The following is a 16513-nucleotide window of genomic DNA, read 5'->3' as shown; positions in this document are numbered from 1 at the left end:
AGATATTACAGTGATCACAGATAAATGTATATTTGAAGAACTGTGATTATAACTTCTCCTTTCATAAACACAAATGTTGGTATGAGAATGCTTACTTAATGTGAGAAAGTGTTACATTGATGTTATGCTTACATTATGGTGATAATCAATTATCATGGAATAAGTAGAATAACAATGTGTTATGCTTGATCATATTAATCATTGCCATTCATTAAAACCTGAAAAGGGTTTTGACTAAATGCGTTTGCAACTTCTCTAATCAAAGTTGTGAAAGGAACTCACTAAATATATATCTTCCCTTCAGAAGTGTTGATATTTTCTCACTCACTTGTTTCCTTCTTTCCTTCCTTCAGTCCTTACACTTCTAAGAGGCTTCAAATAACTGAGAGGCTTTGACCCCTAATAACTTGAAAATGTATTTCCAATTTGTGGTAGTCCCATACTCTGATCCACTAGACTCTGTGACCTAATCTTTACCATCCTGGATATTTTACATTTCTCTGATCACAGAATTCTGTATAAAATGACAGTACATAGTATTATTACTGATACTACTAACTACTAATTCAATAACTACTAATTGCTCAGTTGCAAGAGTAACACTCCAAACCTTCCACACACACACATGCTATGTCATTTGTACATAACACATCTAGAAATAGAAAATGAGATGTTGTGGTTTAGCAAGCAGGCAGGATACAGTTTGAAAGGATTAATGGCCATTCAACAGGAAGTGTTAACATAGCCTCAGTGACTGCACACAGCACTGCTAAAGTCTCAACCTCAACTGCACACTTTACAAAACCTCCAACTCTGACCTCAACTAGTGGTGAATGTAGGCCTATCTGTAGCTAACATTAACAAGCCAGTTAGGCGCACACAACATGTGAATAAGACAACATTGAAATAACCACAAGTCTTTCAGTTGATCATAAAGACCACACTGATATCAATCCCCCCATTAATCCCAGTAAAACAGCAAGCACTGGACCACTGGACCCCCTTAAGTGTTAAATGTAATGAACATTACTGAGATTAGTAACGTAATTACAGAATTTCAAACTATAATCTCTTACTCTACTTGTCACTGAAAAATGTAATTATGTAACTGTAATGTGTAACATTGGGCCTTTTATGATAGAAGATAGTAGAGAAGCCTCACAGGAAATGAGAGGGCAGAGGTATGACATGCAGCAAAGGTCCCCAGGAAGGAATCAAAGTGACTACATTACAGTTATGTGGTGTGTGCCTCAGGACTCAGGACACCCTGAGTTAGAGTTTAATGAGATCCATGGAGGTTGAAGCAATCTGATAAAAAAACATTTCACAGCCTCAAACTCTTCACTTTCTAATAGTGGAGTTGAGCACACTCTAAATGTGTTTCGAGGTCAGTATGATGAAGACTCTCCAGTGCAGGTGAAATGTTTCGCTGATAGTTCTTTTCTGTTATTACTTCATTTGTTATAAAATAAGTCTCTTTTATTTGAACTGTTTTTTGATAATCTTAATGGATGATGAATTAAATGTAACATATATAACTCTTGGTGGGTATGTGGAGGTGGACAAATACAGATATGTTTATTTTTTAATTATTTTTACAGTATATATTCTAATAATCTTAAGCAATTCCACTATTGTGTATCTTATCTGGACTCACCAAAACCTTCATGAGCCTATGTACATTTTTATTGCTGCTTTATTAGTCAACTCTGTTCTTTTAAGCACTGCCATCTATCCAAAGCTTATGATTGACTCTTTATCTGAAAAACAGATCATATCATATTCAGCCTGTCTCTTTCAGTTTCATATATTTTATTCTTTAGGCGGTTCAGAATTCTTACTGTTGTCAGCCATGGCTTATGACAGGTATGTGTCTATATGTAAACCTCTGCAATATCCTGTTATCATGAGAAAAACTACTGTCAGTATTTTCTTGCTTTTAGCGTGGCTTCTTCCTGCCCCTCAGGTTGCAGTGGTAGCTGGACTGAGTGCCAATAAAAAGCTGTGCAACTTTAGTTTGAAAGCAATTTTTTGTAATAATACAGTGTACAAACTTCAATGTGTAGTCTCAAGAGAACAAATTATACACAATATAGTCGTTTTGCTTAATGTTGCACTCATCCCTGTGCTCTTCATCATTTTTACATACACAAGGATTCTTATTATATCCTATCGAAGTAGCAGGGATGTCAGGAAAAAAGCTGCACAGACTTGTTTACCCCACTTGATTGTTTTAATCAACTTCTCCTGTTTGTGTGCATATGATGTCATTACAATTCAGCTGGAATCAGATTTTCCAAAAACTGTACGTTTAATAATGACATTACAAATAGTAATGTATCATCCTCTCCTTAATCCAGTTATGTATGGACTAAAGATGAAAGAAATTTCGAAACACCTCAAGAAGTTGTTCAGTCAAGCCAAAGTGATCTGATACTGACAACAAATGTCTAGATGTTTCTTCTGTAATAATATTATGTAGAATATTTTAAATTTGATTTTTAAAATTTAAAAAGAACAGAATTTTATTCTATCAAGGTTTCCTTATAATTTTGTTTTCATAAGCACAACCCATAAAGCACATGTAAACAACTGAATGTAAATTATGAATGTTCTGTGATATTGTTGTTTTTTGAATAGGAAGGAAAGTGGTACTGTATATGCAAATATACCGAAAACAGATGTGATCCAAAATGTAAGCTTTTGAATTAACAACAAAAAAGACCCATATCATGATATGATTGCATGTCATTCTTATTACCATGTACTGTATGAATGTCATATGTGAATGTCAGGTTTATTGATTACTGATAAACTGAAGATGAACATTTTAAATACACTATCATATCTCTGATTAATCTTTTAAACTGTAACAGTCTTGAACAAAAGAGCACCTGCCCTTGCACAGATCATTCCTTATTCCAAAAAAAAGGGTAATAGTGACTTCTAAGCTAAACGGGGAAAAATAAAACAGAGAGATGAGGCGATTTCTCTCTGTGTGAAGCACTAAGTTTGTTTGCAACTTCTCTAATCAAAGTTGCAAAAGGAATTCCCTAATTATATATCTTTCCTTCAGAAGTGTTGATATTTTCTCACTCACTTGTTTCCTTCTTTCCTTCCTTCAGTCCTTACACTTCTAAGAGGCTTCAAATAATTGGGAGGCTTTGACCCCTAATAACTTGAAAATGTATTTCCTGTAGGAAAATGCTAATGATTGCTGAAATGTATCAAGTGGCATTTCATTGCTGAAAAACCATGGAAGCTGAAATGTGATGTGTGTGCATTGCCGAAAGAAGCCAAGGCAAGGCAAGGCAAGGCAAGGCAGTTTTATTTATATAGCGCATTTCATACACAATGGCAATTCAATGTGCTTTACATAAAACAGAAAAACATGTAATTTGAGAAACTTAAAACATACAATTAAACCCCCCCCCACCCCACCCCCATAATAAAAACAAAGTACAGAAAAATAGAAAGACATAAATAAAATGATTGCAGCATAAAATAATAAATTAGCTTTAAAATCATTAAAAGGACAAAGAGTGCAAATGAAAGATTAAAATGTAAAGTGCTTTAGAAGAGCTCAATCGTAAGCACAGGAGAAGAGAAGTGTTTTTAACCTGGATTTAAAAATGTTCACTGTTGGGGCTGATTTCAGTTCTGCTGGTAGTTTGTTCCAGTTGTGTGCAGCATAACAGCTAAAAGCTGCTTCACCATGTTTAGTTTGAACTCTGGGCTCAACTATCTGACCTGAGTCAGTAGATCTCAGAGCTCTACTGGGTTTATATTCTACTAACATGTCATTCATGTATTCTGGACCTAAACCATTCAGTGATTTGTAGACCAGTAGCAGAACTTTAAAATCTATTCTATAGCTGACTGGGAGCCAGTGTAAAGACTTTAGAACTGGAGTAATGTGCTCTGATCTCTTTGTTCTGGTTAAAACTCGAGCTGCAGCGTTCTGGATGAGCTGCAGCTGTTTAATGTTTTTTTGTGAGAGTCCAGTCAGAAGACCGTTACAGTAGTCGAGTCTACTTGAGATGAAAGCATGAATCAACTTCTCCTGGTCTGTTTGAGACATAAAACCCTTCACTCTGGATATGTTCTTAAGCTGATAGAAGGCTGTTTTGGTGATTGATTTGATGTGACTGCTGAAAGTCAGATCTGAGTCTATCAGCACGCCAAGGTTTCGGACTTGGTCCGTAGTTTTTAGAGAGAGTGACTCCAGATGTTTACTGACAGCAATCCTCTTCTCTTTATTGCCAAAAACAATGACCTCAGTTTTGTCCTGATTTAATTGAAGGAAATTTTGGTTCATCCAATTTGTTACTTGCTCTAAACAGTGACACAATGACTGTATTGGACTGTAGTCATCTGGGGACAGTGCTAGGTATATCTGTGTGTCATCTGCATAACTGTGATAGTCTACATTAGAGTTCTGCAGAATTTGACCCAAGGGCAGCATATATAGACTGAACAGTAGGGGTCCAAGAACTGACCCCTGAGGAACTCCACATGTCATAGCCACTCGATCAGATTCATAACTTCCAATGGTCACAAAATAACTCCGCTCTTCCAAGTAGGACCTGAACCAGTCTAGGACTGTTCCGCTGAGTCCTGCCCAAGTTTCCAACCTGTTCAACAGTATACTGTGATCCACAGTGTCAAATGCAGCACTGAGATCCAACAGGACCAGAACTGACACCTTGCCTGAGTCAGTGTTCAACCTTATGTCATTTAACACTCTAATAAGAGCTGTTTCTGTACTGTGGTTAGGTCGGAAACCTGATTGAAATTTGTCAAAAAGGCCACTGGAGTTCAAGAAATTACTGAGTTGATTAAAAACCACTTTCTCAACGATCTTGGCTATAAAAGGAAGATTTGAGATAGGTCTGTAGTTGGTTAACATGGAAGCATCCAGCGTTCTCTTTTTTAAGAGTGGCTTAATGGCAGCTACTTTTAGGAGTTTAGGAAACACACCTGATTTAAGTGAGCTATTTATTACTTGTCGCAAATCTGTTTGGACAGAGTTCACAATAGTTTTAAAGAAATCTGATGGCATTGTGTCAAGACAGCATGTTGATGGTTTTAGATGCTGCACTGTTTCCTCTATGGTTTTTTGGTCAACTGTTTTAAATTCTGACATTGCAGTTTAGTTATTCCTGGGAGGTCTGAGGGATTGCATCATTTTATTGTTTTGTTGATTTGTGTTGATATTTAGCCTTATGGACTGGATTTTTTCACTGAAAAAGCAAATTCATTGCATTTTTCTGTGGAAAGGAGTTCTGGAGCTATCTGTTGAGGGGGGTTTGTAAGCTTATCAACTGTAGCAAACAGAGTACGAGTGTTGTTGATGTTCTTATTAATTATTTCAGAAAAATGTTGCTGTCTAGCTTTGAGTAACTCATATTTAAAATTACAAAGACTTTGTTTGTAGAGGTCAAGGTGAATTTGAAGTTTAGTTTTTCTCCACTTACGCTCTGCCTTCCTGCATGCTGTTTTTAAAGCCTTTATCATCATAGTGTTCCTCCATGGTGTTTTCTTTCTGCTCAAGGTTGTCTTAGTTTTAATAGGTGCAACAGCATCCATGACATTTGAGATTTTCCAGTTAAATTTATCCAGGAGTTCATCAACTGACTCTGCACTCACAGTTGGTGACATAGCTATAGCCTCCATAAACTTTGCACTGGTATTCTCATTTATGTACCTTCTCCTAACAGACACAGAGGTTAACTGAACATTTGGAATGATCTGTAAGTCAAAGAACACACAGAAATGATCAGAAAGAGCCAAGTCCTTAACATCAACAGAAGAAATATCAACACCTTTAGAGATAACCAGATCCAGAGTGTGGCCTCGAGTGTGTGTGGGCCCTTTCACATGTTGCAAGAGGCCAAAAGTGTCAAGTAGAGCAGAGAGTTCTTTGGCGTTACTGTCCATGTTATTGTCTACATGAATGTTAAAATCCCCTGTTATGATAAAAAAGTTGTAGTCAGTGCAGATAACTGACAGCAGTTCAGCAAACTCATCAATGAATTTTCCTGAGTATCTTGGAGGTCTATAAATGATTAAAAAAATAACTTTTGGATCACCTTTTAATAAAAAACAGAGATGTTCAAAAGAGCTAAAATCACCTAATGTAATTTCCTTGCACTGAAATACAGATTTAAAGATGGCAGCAACTCCTCCGCCTTTCTTACCAGTTCGACACTTGTTCATAAAACTAAAATTTGTTGGTGCTGCCTCATTGAGAATAGCACAACAGCTACATTCAGTCAGCCATGTTTCACTAAGAAGTAAAAAATCAAGATCATAGGTCATAATGACGTCATTAACAAGCAGTGATTTGTTTGCTAGCGATCTGATATTGAGTAGAGCTAACCTTGTGGAGATAACAGGAGACACTGGTATATTTTGAGGTTGACATGCTATACTTAGTAAATTAGCAGATTTAATTGAACTCTTGTTATTTCTCACCAGTTTAACCATTCTTCTGTTACCTGTCATCACAGGGATTGAGAAAACTACCTGAACTCCATAGGGCCCTGACTTTTCCTGGGGGAGAACATAATTGGTATCAGTATTGCAGCCTGGACCCGGCACATATCAGTCAGACTCACAGATGATCTGAGTCAAAGGAGGTGGGGGGGCTCTGTGACTCTTGGGTGATGGTTGTTTCCAGCGTGGTGGAATGGGAGGGGCTTGACGATGGGGGAAGTTGAGGGGAGAAAAAATGGGATTTGTGCGTGGTGTGAGTTGGATTCCAACATTGACAAGGTCATTCATCCTGTCGGTGAAATCCAGAAGTGGGGAGTCCTGACTGAGTGGAGAGAATGAAAGGCTGGTGGGTGAAAGTTGGGAATCTCCAGGTGGGGCTAGGGGAGACTCCACTTGTCGGGTTGTTGGGGCTGGGGGAGACTCCACTTGTCGGGTTGTCGGGGCTGGGGGAGACTCCTTCTATTGGGTTGTTGGGGCTGGGGGAGACTCCTCCTGTTGGGTTGTTGGGGCTGGGGGAGACTCCTCCTGTTGGGCTGTTGGGGCTGGGGGAGACTCCTCCTGTCGGGTTGTTGGGGCTGGGGGAGACTCCTCCTGTCGGGTTGTTGGGGCTGGGGGAGACTCCTCCTGTCGGGTTGTTGGGGCTGGGGGAGACTCCTCCTGTTGGGTTGTTGGGGCTGGGGGAGACTCCTCCTGTTGGGCTGTTGGGGCTGGGGGAGACTCCTTGTGTTGGGGCAAGGATGATGACAATAAATCCTCTCTCTGGGTGTGTTGACTTTCATGGTCAGTCCTTATCTCAGGCGGTAACAATTCTTCTCCAGAACGCTGTCTTATCTGTTGTTTTGGATTGTCTTGTCTTGTCTTGTCCTTGGCAGGGACTGCTGGTGACTGACGCACAAAATCAAAAATGTTGTAGCTTAACAGCTGTACTCCTGACTTGTTAAGGCAAAATCCATCTGCCTTAAAGAGGTGTCTGCGTTCCCAAAAAATGTTGAAATTGTCAATAAAATTCACTGATTGAGCAGCACACGTATCTTTGAGCCATCTGTTGAGCATCATCAGCCTGCTGAATCTCTCGTCTCCTCGCCGAACTGTCGGTAGAGGTCCACTGATAAACACCTCAGTATTCAGACCTCGAACTTTGTTCAGCAGATCATTAAAATCCTGTTTCAATACCTCTGATTGTTGCTTGATAACATCAAGCGCTCCTGTGTGTATGACGAGAGATTTCACTGTCGGATGCTCAGCAGTGATTTCCAGAATTTTCTCTGAGATATCGGACACCATGTCGTTGGTAAAACAGAGTACTTTGGTGTTTTTGTTGAAGAAGTGTTTTATCATATTCACAGCTCCGTCACCCACTATCAGTGTCTGAGGCCCAATGGTTAGCTCTTTCTGCGGCCTTTTAGTTTTTGATTTAGCCACATACCTTTCTCTGGTGCTGGAAGATGACCTTTCTTTTGGGGAGTCAGGGTCTTGTAAAAGTGGAGCAAATCTGTTCTCTAGTAGAATCCCTGTGTCTTGGGTCGGTTTGCTCTTACTTTTTGTTTTTGCCACAGTCCACGGCTGTTTTCTCCTTGGTACTGGGGTTGAAGAGACCCTCCTTTGCGATAGCAGTGCAGGCCACTCAGTTTCATCACGAGCCTCCGGGTGCTGGGTTCTGCCTGTTAACCGTCTTCCCATATCTAAGGGAAGCGATGATTTATTCTTTGGCCTTGCACCAAGAGAGTTCCAGGGAGGACTACTGGTTGATTTACTGCCGTAACCACCAGCCTCCTGCTTCTTGGTGGTGCTAATTAGCTGTCTGTTAGCCTGCTCCTGTCCACTGATTTGGGTCATCTGTAGAGTGGTTTCATTCCCATATTGTCCATTTACCTCCACGTTGACTTCAAGTCGCTGAATTTTCGTCTCCAGTACCGCTATCTTCTGGAGAAGTTTGTGGTAATCATCCGTGGAAAAGGGAGGCATCTTGCTGCTAATTAGCTTAGCTTAGCTGAGCTCCTCAATCCCAGTCACTATAGTGCAGGCTTGTGCTGCTGATAGGCCACACTCACGAAGTAAAAGAGTTTAAATAATAATGGTAGCCTTGAGATACTTTCATAAATTAAGTTCCCAGTGATATAGAAGTATCCAGGACCCGCTTTCCATAAATTTAGTAGCAAAAGGACAGGATTCTTTTGACCTTCTTGACTCCAATGTGACTCCAATGTGTAGAGCCAAGAACTGAAATGCTTTACTGGGAAGACTGAGAGACAGAACTTTAATATTTTGTCCAAGCTGGAAGCTAAAACGAGTTGCTTCAAAATGCTGACAATATAGAAAAAGGCAGATGAAATGCAACACAGAACACTTTGGAACCTACAACCAACCATAGCTTTACAAAATGTTTAGCTAATCTAATCAATTTGTGGTAGTCCCATACTCTGATCCACTAGACTCTGTGGCCTAATCATACCATCCTGGATATTTTACATTTCTCTGATCACAGAAAAACAGAATCCTGAACAAAATAACAGTACATAGTATTATTACTGATACTACTAACTACTAATTCAATGACTTTACTCATTACTCAGCAGCAAGAGTAACACTCCAATTCTTCCACACACACATATGCTGTATCATTTGTACATAACACATCTAGAAATAGAAAATGAGATGTTGTGGTTTAACAAGCAAGCAGAATACAGTTCGAAAGGATTAATGGCCATTCAACAGGAAGTGTTAACATAGCCTCAGTGACTGCCTAACATCAACTGCCCACTTTACAAAACCTCCAACTCTGACCTCAACTAGTATCAGGTGAATGTAGGCCTATCTGTGGCTAACAGTAAAGACTGTGTAAAGTGAATTCAGACATTTTCTTCTAAACACATTAAATAGGTCATAAATGTATTTCTAAAAAAGGTGTAAAAAGCATTTCAACCATTTAGATTTGAATTGTGGAGCTAGGCTTCACAAACTGTTCAAGATTTCTGTGTTCAGGATTTAGTGGGCAGGTCTGCACACAGATCACCGCCACGCATAAACCCACCCCTGCTGCTGTAGAGGTATACATTCAGCGCACACTACTAACTTACTACTATAGTCTACAGTTAGCCAGTTAGCTAGTGATGGGAACGGCAGTTCTTTTTACTGTACTGAATCTCTAGAATCTGTTCATTAAAATTATTCGTTCAAAAGATTCGTTCACCGAATCGCTCAGTGCTCTCCAACTCCATGAACTGATAAACAGCCAAATGATCCGTCATTCAGTTCATGATTCAGCCCTGAGGTTCATGTTCATTTACTGAGGGACGGAGCGTTCATGGACTATAGTACTATTGTATACAATCATTCGTGGGAGACGCAGTGCTGCTTATACATGCACTAAAATTATTACACGGCGAAAGTGTCCTCTGTGCACAGTAAAATAACATAACATGATGCTACACAGATGTTAGCAACACAGCGCTAATGTTAGCAGTACAGTTACTGAACGTGAATCAACTCCTCTGCCCTGAGTCAATGAGTGACTGACACAGCGCCACTTTCAGCACAGTACGTGAACGAGAATCACGTCCTCAGCAGGTCGTTTAATGAACGAACTGAGCGCTGCGAATCACGTTCATGAACGTGAGTGCGTCCTCAGCAGGTCGTTCAATGCGTATGTCTGGTTCAATGAATGAACTGAGCGACACGAGTCACGTTCGCTCAGGCGTCACAACAGTCCCTCCCCGCCCACACGGTGGCTGTGTCTTTCGCGGCAGTTCCACTCCCGACCGGCATGCTCGCGGCTGAGCTCAACTGAACTGAGAAAGGAACAAATCAGTTCATGAAGTGATTCCGTTCAGTTCGTTCACTCATTCGTTCGACCGACACATTCGCGACCGACACAACACTACAGTTAGCTGAATTAGCCGCCGATCTAGCAGCCGAGTTAGTTGCCGAGCTAGCAGCTGAGTTAGCTGAGTTTTTGTTGTTTGTTGTTGATTCCACTTGCCTTCAATCACATTTTAGTTTGTACCTGTATTATGAATTCCCACTGGTTTGCGGGCCTCTCCTTAGTCCATAAATTCTGGCTGTGACATCGGCACAGTGCCAGTATGAGAGGATTGAGCCCATGGAAGGTTATGTGAAGCACAGCATTACATTAAATCTGTCACAATAACGTAATTCAGTGACACGGCTATCATGATATTATGTCCAACTATATTACAGAAAGTGGCGACTACATTGTACTCACTTTAATGTGTGAAATTGTTCATATTTTGTCAGTGTTTACACTATAGTTAGCTTCCATAACATTTGCTAACTTTTCTATAGAGCTGTGCCTTAACATTGCTGTGCCTACGTGACTGACCAGTGAATTTCATGCTGTATTCAGGCTGTATTCAGGCAATAAACAGTTTCAATGATGCCGTGACCGCACTCCAGGACTCTGGGGAGTGAACACCCCTCCAGGAGGACACTACCGTGGTTGCAGAAGAGTCAATAGCGCACCAGACTATTTTTAGGCGCAGTAGCGTTTTTTTACCAGCAGGCGGAGCTTTTAATCACTGATTCATTTATTTTTTTCTTTCATGTACTACAGTGAGGTCTGTCATATTGTGTCATACGTGGGTGGTTTAAACGCCATTTCATTTTTGTTTTGTTTGTTTTGCAATTTTCCCTGTTTTGATTTGGGTCCAATAATTTTGGAGTTTCAGGGATTATTTGCATATGACTGCTATTTTCTATTGCCCCACCTGTGTTGTTTTCATTTAAGAGTTTTTGACTGTCACTTGAATTTTTTTTTGTACACACGTATATACGCATTTTGGTTGTTTTTATTTATTTTTTTCTCTTTTTTTCTTTTCCCTGCATCTGACTTTTAGTACTGAATATGGAATTTGGTACTGGTGTTGGGAGGGGAAGAGGTGTATTAATGTGCACTCCTGTGACACCTGTGGGTAGGGGTAGGCTAGGTTTCAGTCTGTGCCTATCACATCCACCTCTATGCCAGATCTTGAGAATGTGTCTGACAATGGTAATGCTTTTGCCGCTCCACCACAAGCTGGCAGTGTTGGGCTTGATTTTCCCAGTGCAAATGAAGGCAATGCTTCGGTACACATTATCGTAGGCATAGCTAAGGAAATTGGTATGTCAATTGGGGAAAGTATCGGAGTGAGTGCTAATGTTGCTGGTAACACACAGATCAGGCAGTGCAGACCCTTCCCTTGTGAACTTGGTGGTGAAGTCTGAAGTAAAAGAGCCAAATTGCTTTAAGAGGGATGGCTTAGATGGCTATACAGTGCATGAATGGGAGTCAGTAATCATGTCATATCTCAAGAAACAGGCAATACCTGTAGCAGAGCAGGCTGAAGAGGTCATGAACAGGCTCATAGGGAAGGCAAGGGAGGTGGTTAGAGTGGGCATACGCAGTAACCCTTTCCTTGTTCTGTCTGAAGGCCCAGGTCCCATTTTTGACATATTAAAGCAACATTTCAGTGACACAGTTTCCTCTATCCCTTTGCCAGGGATGTTACTGCCTGACCACACCTCCACATTAGCCAACAAATTCAATAGCTTGTGTTGTTAATCTTCACTGCGCTCAGATGGAGGCATGTGGCTCAAAACATCCCTTGAGACTTTCAAACGTCTAATCAGGTATTTCAGGAGGTTACTCCCTACAATGAGACTGTCACTTTGCGTAGCAACCACCAGTGTTGGGGCAATAACTGAGTAGCTGAACAGCTTTAGCTCTAGGTCACATACTCCCAGAGGCTTGGTTCGTGACCCCCCACATCCAATCAAAGGTTATTAGATTGTTAAAGAAGGGCTCTTTATTGCTCCTTCCTGTGACAGTCACGGCAAAACACCTGAACTCAAGCTACATGCCATCGAACCTCTGTCAAGCATAGCGTCCACTACTGCTGTGTTACCGATCAGCACTTTGGCATGGAAGAGCCCATCATAAGGGCCAACTCTCTGTGTGTTCTGTAATATGACTTTATTCTTCAATTTCAGCTCCTCACATACACTCTCATGAACAGACTCTAAATCATCATCTGTTTTACTTGGGGTATTGACTACTGGTCCAACACTTGCCCCCCCCCCCCCCCCCCCAAAATGTTGGCCTGCTAGTTTCCCTGTTGCTGAGTTGTGGGTGTGTTGGCAGCAGCACCCGCTGGCTGAGGCACAGATTTTGGACAATCTGCATGTATGTGGCCAGAAGCATAACAGAGAAAGTAGAGGTGGTTAGCTCTGCAATGAAAACCTGTAGGGTGCCCCCTGTCCCCACACACTTCGCATGGCAGCGAGGGCCACACTCTGTTTTTGGGGCCCCCCTGTGACATGCACTCTGGTCTGCCATAATACTGAGCCTGCTGTGGTCCCTGCTCCACAATATATTCCAACATGCTAAGGATACAATCTAAAGACTCAGCAGGCTCCTGTGATGGCTGACATAATGCCAGACCTGTTTTAGTAAAAAAAAAAAGACAAAATGAAAAGAACAAACAATATAGAAGGTTAAAAAGACATAAAATGGAAAGAGGATAAAAAACAGTTTACAGGTTAAAAGCCAGTTTAAAAAGGTGTGTTTTTAAGAGTGATTTGAATGTATGGGGGTCTGTACAGTCTCTGATGGGTTTGAGGAGTGAATTCCAGAGGGTGGGGGCGGCAGTGGAAGAAGGATGGGTGGTTTTGGGTGGTTCTGGTGTGGGATGTGGGACCAATGATGATGATGTCCGATTTGTCACTGTTCAGTTGGAGATAGTTTCTTTGCATCCATTTTTGAATTTCAGTGAGACAGTTGCTGAGTGTGGAGTGGGTGGTGTTGGTGATGGCTTTGGTGGAGATGTATAGTTGGATGTCGCCGGCATAACAGTTGAAACTGGAGACCATGATGATGGATGATTTTGCCGAGAGGAGCATGTAGAGGATGAAGAGGAGGGGACCAAGCACCGATCCCTGGGGGACACCTTGTGACAGAGGAGCGGTGGTGGAAGTGCAGTTGTTAGTGCTGATGAACTGGTGACGGTTGGTGGGGTAGGAGTGGATCCAGGTGAGTGTTGTGCCAGTGATGTGGGCTGAATATTTCAGTTGGGAGAGCAGGATGGAGTGGATGATGGTATCAAAGGCTGCTGTGAGGCCAAGAAGAATGAGGATGGTGAGGTGACTGGAGTCTGAGGAGAGGAGGAGGTCATTAGTGATTTTGAGGAGGGCTGTCTCTGTGCTGTGTTGAGATCGGAACCGGATTGGAATCAACCTTGGAGTTGTTTGAGCCAGAGTGGATGAGGTGGGAGTAGTAGGTGGTCTTTTTATAGTTGTAGGTGGTCTGTGTAGGCAAGAAGGTGAACAGATAATCCAGTTTTCTTGCAGAGTCTTTCCAGTTGGTGTTTCCTGGGTGTACCGGGGGCAGAGTGGGTGAATGAGACAGTTTTTGTTTTGGTGGGGGTAAGCTGATCCAAGCAGGAGGAGAGTGTACTGTTGTAATAGTTGACCAGGTCAGTGGGGTCATCAGAGGTCAGGGGAGGTGAGGCAGACAGTGAGTGAGAGAGGCTGAGAGAGCTGCAGGTGAGAGGGAGTTAAGGTTTCTGAAGGTTATTTTCCGGCTCTGGATTGGGGTGGGGTAGGGATTTCAATGTTCATTGTGATTGCCAGGTGGTCAGAAATGTGCAAATTGTCACTGGTTAGCTGTTGAATGTTGAGTTTAGTGGAGCAAACCAAGTCCAGAATGTGACCACGGCTGTGTGCTGGGAAGGTTATGTGTTGAGTGAAATTGAGACATTGCAGCAGTTCTAAAAATTCTGTGGCCGGTTTATTGTCTGTGCTGTCAATGTGTAGATTAAAGTCTTCCAGGAGGAGAACAGATGGTGAGATGGCAGGTTACTGGGTCAGAAAGTCAGCAAAATCAGAAAGGAAGGAGGGATGTGGTCATCAGGCTGATGCTCTTGCAGCGCTGGGTGGCAACACCTTCTTTTCGACCACGGACCTCACGTCTGGTTACTACAACATTGAGGTTCATGAGGAGATACAAAGAGATATACAGCCTTTACATCGCCGTTTGGGTTGTACAAATACAACCGCTTGCCACAGGGTCTGTGCAACAGCCCTGCAACCTTCATGCGGATGATGTTGACCATCTTTGGGGACCAGAACTTCCTTAGTCTCCTTTGCTACTTGGACGATGTCCTTGTGTTTGCTCCTACTGAGCATATGGCATTGGAGCATCTGGAAATGGTCTTCGAATGTCTTCAGGCTCACAACTTGAAGCTGGCTCCAAAGAAATGCAATTTCTTGCAGAGGTTGGTGAGGTTCCTTGGCCATATTGTGAGTGCGGAGGGCATCGCTACAGATCCTGAAAAGGTGTGCACCATTACTGCCTTATCTGAGGCGGACCTTATGGAAGACGGGCGATACGATCCTTTCTGGGAATGGTGGTTTTCTACCAACAATTCATTGAGGGTTTCTCCTCGATAGCTAAACCGTTGTTTGGTCTCACTGCTGGACCCAAGGCCCCCTTCCAAAAGAAAAAAAGTGTTGTCCCCCCCAGCGGGCACTGATGGCCGCAGATTGGACAGACGAGAGCAGACATGTCTTTCATCTGTTGAAGCAGGCTTTGCTGGATCAGGTTGTTTTGGCCCACCCGCATTTCAAAGAACCTTTCCTCCTCTCAGTGGATGCTTCTAGTAATGGTCTTGGAGCTGTCTTGTCGCAGGTGTCGGAAGGAGGCACAGAAGCGAGGCCGATTGCCTTTGCACAGTCGAGGTACCCTGCACACAGACAGAGTTTTTCGCCATGAAATGGGCTGTCTGCGACAAATTCCATCATTGGCTGAGGGGACACCCATTCACTGTGTGGACGGATAACAATCCACTGACATATATTCTATCCAAAGCTAAACTGGATGCATGTGAGCAGAGATCGGTCGCCAAGCTGGCACCATACCAGTTTGATATTAAATATATCCCGTGTCCCAAGAACATTGTTGCAGACGGTCTGAGCAGGGAGCCCTTTGTTCATCCAAGTGTGCTCCACCGCTTGACAAGAGTGGCTTATGAGACACTCTCTGTTGTTGGGCCTTCGGCCACCTGTTAGTGTGCTGCTGTTGTCCAGCCTGGGTATTTCTCGAGTCAGGAAGTGGCAGCCATTCTTCAGTCACACAATCTGCCGGGAAGTGCGGTAACGCCCCATGCTTTGTTGTTGCCACAGCTTCCACAAGAAGTGTTGCCAATGGAACTGTTGAAACTGAAGTGCTGTCTCATGGCCAGCTGATGGATAAGCAGAGAGCTGACACACTACTGAGCAGGGTGATCTCCTTTGTGGAAAGGGGATGACGGCCGTCTAGGAGAGAGTGTGCCTTGGAACCAGCTGATGTTCTCCATCTAGTCAGGTACCGGCAGACCAAGCGGAGCGCAGCTAGGGCCGTCGCTGAGGCAAGAACACGGACATGGGAGGAGTTCGGCGAGGCCATGGAAAAAGACTTCCGGACAGCTTCGAAGAGATTCTGGACCACCATCCGGCGTCTCGAGGGGGACCCCGACTCGGGACGCTGTGGATCGGTGGAAGGAATACTTCGAAGACCTCCTCAATCCCACTGACACGCTTTCCGGTAAGGAAGCAGGGCCTGGGGACTCGGGTGTGGGCTCTCCTATCTCTGGGGTGTAGGTCGCCGAGGTGGTTAAAAAGCTCCTCGCTGGGAGGGCCCCGGGGGTGGATGAGATCCGCCTCGAGTTCCTTAAGGCCCTGGATGTTGTGGGGCTGTTATGGTTGACACGACTCTGCAGCATCGCATGGACATTGGGGGCAGTGCCTCTGGATTGGCAGACTGGGGTGGTGGTCCCTCTTTTTAAGAAGGGGGACCGGGGGGTGTGTTCCAATTACAGGGGAATCGCACTCCTCAGCCTCCCTGTTGGGTCACTGCTTTTTGTGGATGATGTGGTCCTGTTGGCTTCATCAGATAGTGACCTCCAACTCTCACTGGATCGGTTCGCAGCCGAGTGTGAAGCGGCCGGGATGAGAATCAGCAGCTCCAAATCCGAGGCCATGGTCC

The 16513-nt window shown here is 43.0% G+C and overlaps 1 protein-coding gene across 1 annotated transcript; it reads left to right on the top strand.

Moving 5' to 3' along the window:
• Positions 1–1507: 1507 nt before the first annotated feature.
• On the top strand, positions 1508–2434 carry LOC128367505 (olfactory receptor 11A1-like). The gene has a single exon (XM_053328074.1). It carries the CDS (start codon positions 1508–1510, stop codon positions 2432–2434), a length of 927 nt encoding a protein of 308 aa, XP_053184049.1.
• Positions 2435–16513: the final 14079 nt, after the last annotated feature.

This window comes from Scomber japonicus, chromosome 11, assembly GCF_027409825.1.
Source record: "Scomber japonicus isolate fScoJap1 chromosome 11, fScoJap1.pri, whole genome shotgun sequence".
Taxonomy (NCBI): Eukaryota; Metazoa; Chordata; class Actinopteri; order Scombriformes; family Scombridae; genus Scomber; species Scomber japonicus.
The sequence above is the reverse complement of the archived record's forward strand: the minus strand, read 5'-3'. Positions and strand labels throughout refer to the sequence as shown.

Excerpts from the sequence above, each read along its gene's own strand:
- LOC128367505 (XM_053328074.1), top strand. The coding sequence starts at position 1,508 with ATGGATGATGAATTAAATGTAACATATATAACTCTTGGTGGGTATGTG.